The sequence below is a fragment of the Etheostoma spectabile genome, chromosome 17 (assembly GCF_008692095.1).
Source record: "Etheostoma spectabile isolate EspeVRDwgs_2016 chromosome 17, UIUC_Espe_1.0, whole genome shotgun sequence".
Classification (NCBI taxonomy): Eukaryota; Metazoa; Chordata; class Actinopteri; order Perciformes; family Percidae; genus Etheostoma; species Etheostoma spectabile.
In genome coordinates this window covers 24,463,870-24,478,141 of record NC_045749.1, presented here as the reverse complement: position 1 = coordinate 24,478,141, position 14,272 = coordinate 24,463,870, and the positions used below count along the sequence as shown (strand labels likewise).

The following is a 14,272-nucleotide window of genomic DNA, read 5'->3' as shown; positions in this document are numbered from 1 at the left end:
AAAGAGAATAATAATAAGAGAATAATAATAAGAGAATAACGTGTGTTTTTAAATGTATCCAACTAGCTTCAGATACGGTTTGTCCAAATCTGAACAACAAGGAAACGACAAACAGGGAAAATTCAAGGCTTCACACCTGTTACGGACTCTGATCGGGAATGCTCATCACTGTCTGAATCCTCCAACTGGTCATCGCTGGAAAATAAGTAGTGGTTGAAAAAAAAACATGACTAACATGTTAAATACAAACTGGGAACTGTGACTCATCCACCCACCCACACACCCACGTTTGCGGAAGACTTCATTGTATTTGGCAGGGGGTTTAGGGGGTACTTCCTGGAGAAAATATTACTTTTTATTTTGAAAAACTACAATTTTACATCAACTATTATCACCACCATATCTGTGTCTAAAACGTTAACATATAAAGCAGATACTAATTAAATAACACATATAAAAAAGCCAAAAACGTGCTAAAGAACTACAACTACAATCACTAAATCTGAGAAATGTTTTTTTACTTAGATTTGATGCTCACATTGATTTTACATTAATTCGGCTCAGATGGTGCCCACAATGTCTAAGGCCTAAGCCTTATAGGGCCATGCCTGCACAGACCTACAGAAGAAGTACAGAGTGGCTGTGATGCAGTTTGTGGCCACTCTCTTTCTAGTCATCCACACTTTTGTTGTTGATGTTGTTTATGAAAAGATAAAATATAATTCGCTGGCATGTCCATGCTATGGATAAGTTACTCACTAACTGTTTAAGTACATTCTATCAAATGTCTATGCAAAAACTCCAGTTGCCCAGCAACAAGCATATACTCACAGGAAGTTGCCGCAAGATAGGACTGTTCTCATCTTGTGCTTTGAGCAGTCATTAAAACGGTGTCTGACTGTGTATGTGTGACTGTGTGTGTGTGTTTCACCTGTCTCCCTCTAGCTTGGGCAGGTCAGAGCAGGAGGATGACTCCTCGAGCCAGGCCAGAGTTGGTCTCCGAGACTCTGTGAGTGTCTGCTGGCTCTGTTCACCACCGCACAGAATCAGCTGCCTCAGGATGGCCGGGTCGTACGGATTGATGTCAAACTTCAAGTGCACCTGTTCAACACACAATTGCACACTCTTGAATCTGGGGTCAATGTAGCAACATCTACTGTCTGACACCTAGGGCTGTCCCAGGCCGTTATTCCCTCTGGTCTGTCTACGGACTTCAGCACCTAGGACAGCGCCACACCTAGGCCTACAAACACTAAGGCTTTACGGTACTGGAAAATAATACTGGAATTTTTTATAAAATGACTTAACTAGCTGTTTTTGGAAATAAGAAAACATTCTTAAATTACTGGGGTGATTTGGTAGTGGAGTGCATCTGCATAGAAAATAGAGGAACATTTTCTTATGTGAACCACTGTATTGCTTTACGAAGACAAAAGCAAGTAAGTGCTGCGACTACTCCTATGATGTTATTTTGGAGAGGGAAATTAGGTAGTTAAATACATGGGTTGACTCACATGACACCATTGTTTTTATATAATATTACCAATACAGGAAAAAGTTAATGAAATCAATAATGCATGCATGTTGCTTCGACAAAAATAATTGTTACTCATTCATTTTCAGGTTGTTTGGTTGCTGCTTTGTTTGTTTGACAAATTGATCAACATTGATTGTGATTGGCTTTGCATGCAGAGTTTACATGTGTTCAAAATGTGTTTATTAGGATGAACCCCTTGAGATGTATCATCTCGATTTTGAGGGGGTTATGTCATGCACTAGCAACAATCTGAATCCAATAAGTCTTAAATCAGTGTGATTTACATCTAACTCAAAAGGATTTAGCCTGGCTCCTAGCTGGTAAGCAGCTTCTAGTCTGGTTAACTCCGCGGTGACTAATGGTCAGGAGACGTCATGATAACGTTCAGGTGCTTTATTTCTTCATTGCTGCAAACACACACTGACTACTGTAGCTGCACTAACCATTGAAAAGCATGTGCATCACTGTGTCTGCTACACCTGTTGCTTACACCCCCACGTCCTGCAATGCGACACGTGACATTGGGACATGATGTCAATGCTAAAATGAAATATCTTGCAGTCCTAACACAAACATTGCAATTACAATAATAATACTAAAAGAAAATAAGGAAGGAGAAGGAAGGAAGGAAGCATACTGGTTTGGATGTCGATTATCGCAGTTTTGAAGTATTCCGGTCAGTCCTACTGACACCAATATCTTTAAAAGTGGACAGTGGACACAGGACAGGTGATATAGTCTCACGCATTCCATTAGATTCTCTGACCTTCATCATTTTGGAGACATCCCAGATGCAGATCTTGCCCCTCTTGGTGGCAGCAGCCAGAAACTGCGGGCAGCTGCCAAAGCCATAGCAGGCGATCTTGTCCGAACTCTCGAGGCTGTTGGGAAACTGGGCGGGGCTGGTGGCCAGCGTCACTGACAGCGGCACGTTCTGTGTGTGCTCGCCCTTCACAAAGGGACAATTGGGAGAATGTCGCTCATGTTCGGACCTGGGGGTAGTGGAGAAATGTTGGTCATCATTGATATATTAGTAGCTAAAGCAGAATAAAAGCTGCAAGCAGCAATGAACGGGCCCCTGCCCCTCCCAGCAAATGGAGGGTACTAGTGGGATGCCGGTTGCTGTGACACTTACATTCCTTTGCAATTTAGGGTCACATTACTGGGAGGATTATGCCAACCAAATATGAGCCAATCCGAAAACAAAACTGGGAGGATTGCATAAAATACATGACTACCTATTGGCCAGAGCTAACAAAAGTAAACACTGATGAGAGCAATGTGGGTACCAAATTTCGTGAATATCGCAGTAACTTTGTCCAAATTAAGGTATTCCACGCATTAGGGGGGAGCTATTGAGACCGCTAAATATGCATGAACCAAATTGCGTATAGCGAAAATGCAATATCAAATCAAAATAATTATTAGTCTGAATATGGCTGCAAAGTTTTGTCCTCAAACGTGTTTGTAAAATGAAAAAACAAGACACAAAATGCAAGATGGCTTACTTCTTGTCAAAAACATTCTAAAAAATGTCCTAAAATGAGCACAATGTTCCCACCAAATTTTGTGAAAATCAAAAGGAACTTCTGACATGTGTGCCAATTAGTTGCCAATTTTGTGCATTTTCAAGCATCCCAAGCCTCTCAAAAATGGAATTAAGCAGCAGAAAAATGATCTGTTTAGAAATAGGTCCCTGGCACTGACCATTGGGCCCTGGCACTTTTGTGTTTGGGCCCTAATTAGTTATCGCTACTCACCAGGGCTCATCAGTAGGTTCCCAACAGACCAGACACACACTGCAGGTGAAACACATGGCTCTGTCGTCCCCTGTTGAGGCAGGCTGTGGAGAGACAGGGGGGAAGAGTAACACTTACACTGCTCCATTCCACACTGTCCGTTTTTACTCTTCCTGAGTTTGATATTTGACAGCATTGATATTACATTGTTGTAAATTATTATTGTCTGGACCAAGATGGCGGAGCGCGGTTCAGTGTCTCACCACAAGTGGTTAAGGTCTGTAATTTTTTATTATAGGTACACATACACTTTGAGAGATGGAATCTAAAACAAAAATCCAGAAAATCACATTGTATGCTTTTTAAATCATTAAATTTGTATTTTATAGCAAGTATTTAATCACCTACCAACCAGTAAGAATTCCGGCTCTCACAGACCTGTTAATTTTTCTTTAAGAAGCCCTCCTGTTCTCCACTCATTACCTGTATTAACTGCACCTGTATTAACTCCTTACTTGTATGAGGCTACAGGACAATAGGCAACCAGAGAGCTGTGGAAGGACATCAGGGATAAAACTGTAGACCTGCACCAGGCTGGGACAGGCTACAGGACAATAGGAAGCAGAGAGCTGTGGAAGGACATCTGGGATAAAACTGTAGACCTGCACCAGGCTGGGACAGGCTACAGGACAATAGGCAAGCAGCTTGGTGAGAAGGCCACAACTGTTGGCGCAAATACTAGAAAATGGAACAAGTTCAAGATGACGGTAAATCTCCCTTGGTCTGGGGCTCCATGCAAGATCTCACCTGGTGGGGCATCAATGATCATGAGGAAGGTAAGGGATCAGCCCAGAACTACACAACAGGATCTGGTCAATGACCTGATGAGAGCTGGAACCACAGTCTTAAAGAAAACCATTAGTAACACACTACGCTTTCAGAGATTAAAACCCTGCAGCGCACGCAAGGTCCCCCTGCTCAAGCCAGTGCAGGTCCAGGCCCGTCTGAAGTTTACCAATGACCGTCTGGATGATCCAGAGGAGGAATGGGACCAGGTCATGTGGTCTGATGTTGGCCAATGACCATCTGGATAATCCAGAGGAGGAATGGGACAAGGTCATGTGTCTGATGAGACAGAAATACTTCACTTGCCTTGTTTGGAGGTAGAAGAAGGATGAGTACAACCCCAAGGACACCATCCCAACCGTGAAGCAGGGAGGTGGAAATGCAAAGGGGACAGGACGACTGCACCGTAATGAGGGGAGGATGGATGGCTGGGGACATGTATCGCGAGATCTTAAACAACCTCTTTCCCTCAGTAAGAGCATTGAGGGGGTGGGAATCTTTGGAGGGAGCAACAGCCCCGAAACCTGAAGGATCCGGAGAAGGTCTGTATGGAGGAGTGGGCCAAAATCCCTGCTGCAGTGTGTGCAAACCTGGTCAAGAACTACAGTATTACTTCTGGAATTGCAAACAAAGGTTTCTGTACCAAATATTAAGTTCTGCTTTTATGATGTATCAAATACTTATGTCATGCAATAAAATGCAAATTAATTATTTAAAAAAAAAAAATCATGCAATATGATTTTCTGGATTTTCTGGACCTGCAAAATCTGCAGTGGATCAAATACTTGTTCACCCCACTGTACTGTATAGCTTCAAAACCAATTTGATGCTGCATTGCCGCTGTCACTAGTCAGAAGTTTGTAATGCTTTACGACATTACCACTGATTTGGGTGGATCATATTCTGATGTCCTCCAGCTGCTCTGCCTGGACTATCTGTGAGTTTCCTGATAGACAGAAAGTTTTACTTACTGCTAAAGTAACGCTACCTGTAACTGCCCGGACTGGGAGCTCAGAGCACCGGGGGAGTGTTGGTGTTTACACCGCTAGCACAGGTACCTCGGACCACTGGGCCTAGCACGCAGTCATCTCTACTGCCTCAGCAGCACTGACAGTTTAAGCCTAGTTCGGATTTGATCATTGTTTGCACTATTAAAGCATTTGTGTTGTGTGTTATGGTGGTTTAAATGTAGGCTACAATATGGCAAATTTAAAAATATGTCCGGTAGGTGATCTTTATGGTTGGAACCCTGAATAAGGTCTTGCTGAAATCTGCCACAATACGATTTTGATTCAATTTAGGGGCCGGCAATCAATATGAAACATTATCATATGGCCATTTAACTCATTTACAGTCAAATCACCTCTTAAAAAGCAACTAAGATATTATCTGACAGTTTTATTACTGAGCTCTTTCAGACATTTAAATGATAAACTTTTAACACATTTTTAATTTAAATTATTTTTTTTAAAAAGTAGGAATTCAAAGTAATAGCACATTATAAAAATTTCACGTGCATCTATTTGATCACTGAAATTATATACTCATCCAGATCAACAGGACTTTACACCAGGGTTGTGACTGCAACATATATCTCCCCAGATGCTAATGCTAATCTTGCAACGAATACTGATATATATAACTGATGAACTAATAACTGATGAAGTGATGAAGATAAATCTGTCTCCTCAGATTCTGGTGAACTTTTACCACCTCTGTTAGACCAGACTGTTTGTCCTCCTCCCCTCTGATGTGAATGTGCATTAGGGTAAACAGATGTAAGCTAAGGATATGCCTACAGACTGATGTGTCCCTTCTCTGAGAACCTACCTGATGGTAAAACCCTGCTTGAGCCATTGGGTCAGGCTGAGCCCACCTGTACCCAGCATGTGGCCACGATGTAAAAGTCTCCCTCCTGTTAGCTTCGCTGTACATCAAAGATCTGTAGAGAACCCATTTTAAAAACATGTTCAGTATTCTGTATGCTGGTGTGGGATGTGCCAAAAAAGAGTCAGATGCTGTGTAAAATGTAAACAGTACAACAAAGTGCACACCTAAACAGTTGTCAACAAGTCGGAATATTGCTGTTATCACAATGTGAATCTTTTCAAATCATATCTTTATACTATGGAGCCCCCCCCCACTTTCTGGTGCGCACAAGAATCCAATCTGAGTAGCAGTCAGAAGCTGCCGAGGAGGTCTTCATCTTCCTGAAAATGCAACAGAACGTACCTAAAGGTGTCATCAACAAACTTAAAGATGACAAGGCAACTGTTAACCAATTTCATGCTGTGAAAGTGAAATATTAACTTTAGCCACGTAAAGTTGGCAGTATTTTGACAGCATTGTTTTGCTAGCCTTAGATTGGTTACTCGTTAGCACAAGATCATTTTGCGTGTTCATGAGAAAGTATCACGCGCACACCAGAAAGAAAAAAATCCCCAAGTCCTCTTAGGGGCTCCATATGATATTAAAAAGTATAGGGGTGGTATTATTATTATTATTATTATTATTATTATGATGGCGCGTCGCCTTTATTGCCACGATTTCAAGGTCACCTTTTGATCATGCTCCCTATACATTCATATATATTATAAATGATGCCAACACCTGTAATTTGACCTTCTTCCCCTTTGGCCTTGGCTAAACCAGCTTGCATCACAATTCTTCAGTAACCAAAGCATTATTTGTTTCCCCTGCTTGCTCACCGATCTACAGAGCGCCCAGGACCAACCCCGAGCTCAGGCCTGGCGCTTGACAAGAGGTAGGAGAGCCTGTCCATGATGGATGAGGCCACAGACAAGGCAGCTACGTTCTGGTTTATCTTCTTCAGCTCATTGACGATAGCGCCGGCCACTAGCTTCAGCACGTGGTGGGGAAGATGGAAGGTCACTGTCGCCCACTGAAAGAACCAAGGAGTTAAACATAAAGAGAGTAATAGAATTAGTAGATCAGAAAGACATAGGAACATAAATCAAACTTTCAATTTTCTAAAGCAGACACTGGTATGGGTTAATTCCAGTTACCATTCAGTGTTTCCCATACATCGGTTCTGCACACTGCCCAGGTAGATTAAGACACGCCCAGCTAGATGAAATCAAAATGACTCGTTTTCTTTAAATCAACAATGGTTTTTTACATTGCACACAGCGCAGTGGCCTCTACCCCCTCTCGTAAAGTCTAGCACCGTCTGCATGACAGAGCCAACGCTTCACTTCAGGCTCAGAGGCTATCATTAGTGATAGCATGCTGCTCGTAGTTTTGCCCCGGGATTAAAGCACAACTCTCACCAAGATGTAACCTAGGGTCTTTATGTCAATGTACCCAAGTCGAACTTTAGTTTAAAAGCATAATTAGGACGGAAACACCACTTTTAAGATTTAAAAGTGGCTCTTCCGTCCTAATTATACTTTTTAACTAAAGTTTGACTTGGGTACATTCACCAAAAGACCCTAGGGTGCATTTTGACCAGAGTTACACTTTAACTGTATTAAAAACTCGTAGAAACGCCACAGCCACGCTGCTTTGAAAGCTCCCCAAACACCATTTATCAGTTCAAAGCAGCTCCTCCGCTCCATATCTCTATAATATGTAATAATGATATATTTGATTATAATTAATATTAATAATGTCTAGAATAATATTCAGGCAGCAGAGGAGACTGCTCTGCACGGCTGTGGCTCAGTGGTAGAGCGGTCGCCTGCCAACCCAGGCCTTGCAGTCCCTCAAACCCCGAGTTGGCCCTGATGCTGCCCCATCAGAGTGTCAACGTGCATGAGTGATGATCTGATGAGCAGGTGGCACCTTGTACAGCAGCCTCGGCCACAGTGTGTGTGAATGTATGTGAACGGTTCTTGTACTACGTTAAAGCACTTTGAGTAGTTGGTGAGACTAGAAACAGCATATATAAGAACAGTCCATTTATAACAGAGCTAACCGGTGCTAACAAGACTCAGGCTCCCGTTATCGGTTCATTCATTACCGGATTTATGGACTCTTCCCCAAATAAAAAATCACTAAGGTTTTAAAGTACAATTCAAACTGACAACACAGACATGTGTTCATGACTTCATAAAACCAACCAGATTTAATTGACATAGCACATCATGGCTACACTTCCTCTGTATCATCTTTTAGTCTGATCTGTTTAATATGTAAATAGTTCTTTATTGAAAACAACTAACAGATCATTTAGAAAAAAAATAGTTCATAAACCTTTGTTTGACTAGTTTATTACTAAACCCAGCCATCACGTGCCACGTCGTCACATCCTGCACCCCCACAAGTAAACTCTCAACCTGTGGGAAACACTGCCATTACACAATAATGCAGCTGCAAGAAGGAACACGTTCATAGTGTCCTTTGTGGCACATTCAAGCAAGCGCTCACACACATGCATTTTTGGATTGATAGAAATTTGAGATTACAGGTTTAATATTAGGCTGCCACGCAACAGCAACATTTTGGGTGTGGAAGACTGTGGTTAGTTGGGACATAGAACTAAAAAAGGACAGAAAAGGATGCATTTAGTTGAATATAGTTTTTTTTTAGGGCTGTACCACAAACAATTTTGGAGTCACAGTTACTGTATGTCTAGATACACAAAGTTATATCTTTCAGTTAATGTTTTGACAAAGGGCAAGGCTACACAGTTAACCATGGGTCATATATTAGTAACATAAATATTAAGTAACAATTTTGCAAAGAAAAGTAATCCAAAAGTAAACAAAAGCCTTAACTTCTTTACATAACAGAACACAAGTTACATAATGGGGGTTTCTAAGTGTCTGTCAACATCCCACCAGACTCCATGTAAATAATCAGTACTTCAGCATTGTAAAACACACTTCATTCAATGTGGGCACAAACTAAATGAAACTACCAAAAGCCATCTTGGTTCATCTTTCCACTGTTCCAACAATCACCACTCTGGTCTGGTTGGAATAAACTCTTAATTCACCCATTTACATGTGGAGATATGCTGCTCTACACACACTAAAAGTAGTTATTATTTACATGGAGTCTGGTGGAGATATGCTGCTCTATACACACTAAAAGTAGTGATTATTTACATGGAGTCTGGTGGAGATATGCTGCTCTATACACGCTAAAAGTAGTGATTATTTACATGGAGTCTGGTGGAGATATGCTGCTCTATACACGCTAAAAGTAGTGATTATTTACATGGAGTCTGGTGGAGATATGCTGCTCTATACACGCTAAAAGTAGTGATTATTTACATGGAGTCTGGTGGAGATATGCTGCTCTATACACGCTAAAAGTAGTGATTATTTACATGGAGTCTGGTGGAGATATGCTGCTCTATACACGCTAAAAGTAGTGATTATTTACATGGAGTCTGGTGGGTTTGGTGATGGTAATTTGTGTTTCATGTTAAACTAAAAGGATCTTGCTCTTTAACTAAAAGGTCTATCTCTGTAGGGATCCTTTCCATAATGTTGTCAGACACTTAGAATAATAATCTGAGTCTGTCAGCAGCAACAACAACTTTTAGTGGACGCTAAACATTTGTCCTATAGGGTTACTTTGCAGCCCGGTTTACGGATGCTGGTTACAGTGTACTCTACAGTCTCTATCCTGGACCAAAGATTTTAAATATTTAAAGATTTTGGTTCACATTAGTCATTTAGAAACCAATGTATAGTGTCCAGATAGAAAAATACCAAAACAACTTTATTTATGTAAATTAGCATTTATTGAATTAGATAATGCCTCTTTTTGCATAATTAAACATACAAACAAATACTGTCTTAATGTAAATAATCAACTGGGGAAGTTTCATGGTGATTTCTGTTAGTAATAGTTCAATATTTCCCCTATTCATTTGTAATGTCTCCCTTTAACATGTACTGCAATGGGAAATTGGCTTCACCGATTTCAGTATTCTTCCATACTTTCCACCACTTGGATCTCTTAGGACTTTTTAAATGTGATAGGAGACTTTGATGAGACTAAATCAGTTGAAAGAGTTTCTGCAATTTGTGTGAGGTTATGTTGCATAATGCCTCTAGTAACATGCTGTTAGGGAAGTAACTGCACTGAGGGGAAAAAAAAGACATAGGAACAAGTATAATGAATTACTCTGAAGGACTGTAGTGTGGAATCTCTTTCACTTTACTTGACTGGCTCTTCTCATGTGACCTCCCAAATAATTGAATATAGTGAAACATTGGTTGTGATGTTCAGGTGTCACTAACAGCCAAATCCTTAATATATAATGTATGAGCACAAACAGTCAGTCTTGATTAATACAGGATGCAACAATGAAACCAAATGATTTTGAGGTTGTCAGACTAACCTTAGCCACTTTGTGATTGGCTGCCGTCTCATGTGAGGTATTCTTCAGACCTTCTTTGAGCTGGGTGATGAAGAGTTCATAGCCCTCTGTGTTGGACACATCTATCTTTTCCTGACAGGCTGACAGCATCTGCTGGGCCTGAAAAGACACACAAACATATATATACACTAGTTCTAACTGCCTGAGTCAGGCATTGGAGGTTTCATGGGTTGTGAAGCCAATTGATCCATGATATTGTAGTTGCACAATAGGTCACAATAGGACCCACACACACACAAAATATACTGTAACCATCTGCCCTTGATGGATGATTCCAAAGTAATTGATAGGGGACAACCTTCAAAGCCTTTGTTCCACACACAAATATTTTGTAAGTGTCAGCTGAATTGTTAGCCATGTAAAGAGTTGAAATTTTTAATGTCTCTTGAATTTTTTTACTGCAATGAGAAGAGGTTAAGTGAAAGTGCTTAAATCAGCCGAACGGTCTCACGTTCTGTAGGACATGAACAGCAGTTGTAGGATGAATTTACACCACCGGAAGATATTTCGAATGTCCACTTACATGAGAAAGGCTTTAGAAACATATTTGTACACAGTTGTAGCAGATGTCGAATTACGTTTAATAAAATATTTTAAAATACTGGTATACACATGTATTGAACATATAAGACAATACAAATAACGTTGAAACAAATCAAATCATGTCAAATTAAAAGGTCCAAAAAAAGAGGTCAATGTGGATAAACCAGAAGCCTTAGTGGCATAAGTCACAGCTTTTCATCCTGGGGGGGGGAGATTTTCGATGTTCCTAATGGTTAATTGCTGAAGTAGCAAACACTAATAGCTGTTGCCACATTGCAAACACATTGAGTTTAGTTAATCATAAAACAGAAAAACATAACCTAGTAAATACCCACATCATCTAGTCATACACCCAACGTTACCTTCAATAATAAACCGTGACATTGATGCAATATTTGCACCTGACGTTTCCACCCCCAATATGCTCGAAAGCAGAGAAATTTGCCAGCAAATTGATGTAATACTCAGCGTTTTGGTTGTGTGTTGCCACAGTGTGACATTTTATATTTTTGGATAATAGTATAATGGCCCATACCATGAAGACAAAGATGGTACCTTCTTTGATAAAAGAGAGTGGTCTACCTTTGAGCTGCTCCATGGCGTCTCTACTAGGCAGGTTGTCGCCAACTTTCAAATGACTAATAACCAATAACAGCAACAAAAGCAGTCAAACTGTTATTTTTAAAGTTATTAAGTTTAAGTGCTGGTAGTACTAACAGCAACGGTCCGTTGAAGAGGAGAAACCTCTGAGTGTTGGTGTGCAATTTCTTTTCACTATGACGAATTTTGACAAAAATGAAGCTGCATTGTGTGCTTTGCAGCATTATTGTTTTAATGCTGAGCGCCACACTTTTCCAAACTTTTATATTACTCAGCAGTTATTAGAGAGGGTGAGTGTGAGGATTGCTGGTGTGATTGTGAAGTAATCTGAGGGAGCAGTTACACAAAGCTTCCTGGTGTCCTGGCTCTTACCTCTGTGACCGGCAGCTCCAGCTGAACCAGGTCCTCCGGCTTGGCCACTGGAGGCTGGAGAGCTGTGTCCAGGAGAAGGATGCCGTTTAGGTCCTTCCTGCATCCCACTGCATAGTCGTCCACAAAAAGGACCTTGTCCACTGCAGGAAAGTACTGACACCTGACACGGCCCCCAGGTTTAGCTGCGACAGGGACAGAGGACAGCAGAGTTAGAAAGGCTAGAGCTGAAAACCACGACATCAGGGTTTTTCCTGCATGGAGGAATGTTTGGTGCCTCCTAAAGGAGGTTTTAGCCGGCTCCGAAGGAAAATCACCAGCACCAAAATAATGAGAATTGAGAGAACGAGAAGAAATTCCAATCTTCTCTAAATGTGTTAAATAGCACAACATCAACTTAACTATGAGCGCAGATGTCAGGATCCGGACTCTCCCGGTGAACTGTACGTGACCCAATCATGCTTCCTTTCATGTAGTGTCAGAGCGGGTAGCTTAGTCTCCCCCCCCCCATAAAGGCTCAAACTGAGTCAGGAAAAACCTTGTACACGTCGGTTACATGCATCTTCGGTGGAGTGTAATTTGAGATAATACAGTGTAACCTCAGTTATTTGCCATGGTTGGTCTACCATCATGTGTCAAACAAATCAAAGCCAAATATTTGTTCAGCCAAACTAGTGGGACTGGCCACCGTTTCCACTGATAGCATCAGTTGCTCTACAGTCTGGATAACTGGGCTGACTAAGACACATGATAGGTTGTCTTAGCTTAATACTTTTAAATAAAATTATTATTCAATTTTTATTTTTTATCAAGTTACACTCTCTTTGTTCTTTTCTATAATGGAATTGAAGACGGATATATGCGTGTCTCTTTTTGTTTTGTTGCGTTGTTGAGCAGCAAGACACTGGAACGTTCCTTGGGTTTTGAGGAGAGGAGACAAACTGAAACCTACGCTGTCCATTACTACCGCAGCAAGTAAACTACCGATGTATTTCCTGCTCCGATAGCCGACGGGCGCATTCAACATCTCTCTCTCTCTGTCTCTCTCTCATGTACACATTAAGCACTGAGCTGTTCCCTGAAGGAGCTCCGCTTCTCTTATAACACTACGATAGCCTGCCAGAACTCGTCTGGTCCAAAAGTCCTACCCACCCAGAAAATCCTCACACACTTAAAACAAACGTACTTTTTGTTCAGATTTAACAGAAAGGTTAGAAAATCATTTTTCTAACCTCGTTACATTTTTTGTAAAATGAGAAAATACTCAGTACTTCATTTGACAAGTATTTAATTCATACATGAGTAAATTAATAAGCTATACAACGTGGTTATTTCATAAAGAAACATGCTATATATCATTTTGTTAGACATATGAAGTATATATCGGGTGTGGAGGAAAAAGTTTATTTTGCATTTTTGATCCTTGACAACAGCTAAGTGGGTCACTTGTATAACTTGTTGATTCACTGTTGTATAACTATTATTATTGTTTTGTGTTTCATTTATCATTGTTTTACTTAGCATAAGCCTTATATAACCTGTTTTGATCACATATCATACTCATGCTTTGACTACGGCTTTCCATCGAGCTCATGTTTGGAGGACGGCGCTCCTGTTTTTGAAACATGGTTTCGAGGCAGGTGCGCCGGACTCACGGGACCGGCTGGGAGCGAGGACTGGCCATCCTCGCTCCCACACTATCCCTTGTTTGTTAAGAGAATAAAAAGACGGAGAGTCCCTCGGTCCGACAGAGTCAGCTGCGAGTCACGTACGAGACGTCCAGCCACGTTGATGCTGCTCTGTCCGGACTGACGGCTCTCCAGTCCTGTGTCGAGGTAAGAGCTTTGGAGTAGAGTTTACTCTGCATCACGTACTGAGTGCGTGTCTGTTGTATGCGGTTTGCTTTGCTGTAATCTGTGGGGAATAAAGTGACACGTTATTCTAGCAGGTACAGCCTCTGAGTTTTGGTCTGTAAAGGAGAGTGTACTTTACAGTGTGTATTGACAGAGTAAGCCAGTTGCTTACAGCTTTGCCGTGGTCCGCGGGAAATAAATAGACATTTATTTTAGCGGAGCACGGCGTTTGGGTGTGTGACTGTGGAGCCTGTCACACACATCTGTACTGTATTTTGTGACAGGGTAAAGGGACAATTTATCCTGGCAGGGAAAAAGTGTTTTTTGTGGTTATTTGCATGCAGCCGACCACCCCGCGATCCTGTCTAAAGATTTTCACAAAACATCGGGTTAGAAGATGTTGGCCATTTTTTTTTTTTTTGTTGTT

General features: G+C 41.1%; 1 protein-coding gene across 1 annotated transcript in view; it reads right to left on the bottom strand.

Moving 5' to 3' along the window:
* birc6 (baculoviral IAP repeat containing 6) overlaps positions 1–14,272 on the bottom strand; it is a 109,575-nt gene that overhangs the window by 91,953 nt on the left and 3,350 nt on the right. The window contains 8 exon segments of the mRNA XM_032541923.1: positions 137–195; positions 932–1,101; positions 2,304–2,529; positions 3,298–3,380; positions 5,953–6,064; positions 6,831–7,024; positions 10,442–10,579; positions 11,996–12,177. Coding sequence (XP_032397814.1) covers positions 137–195; positions 932–1,101; positions 2,304–2,529; positions 3,298–3,380; positions 5,953–6,064; positions 6,831–7,024; positions 10,442–10,579; positions 11,996–12,177 — 1,164 coding nt within the window.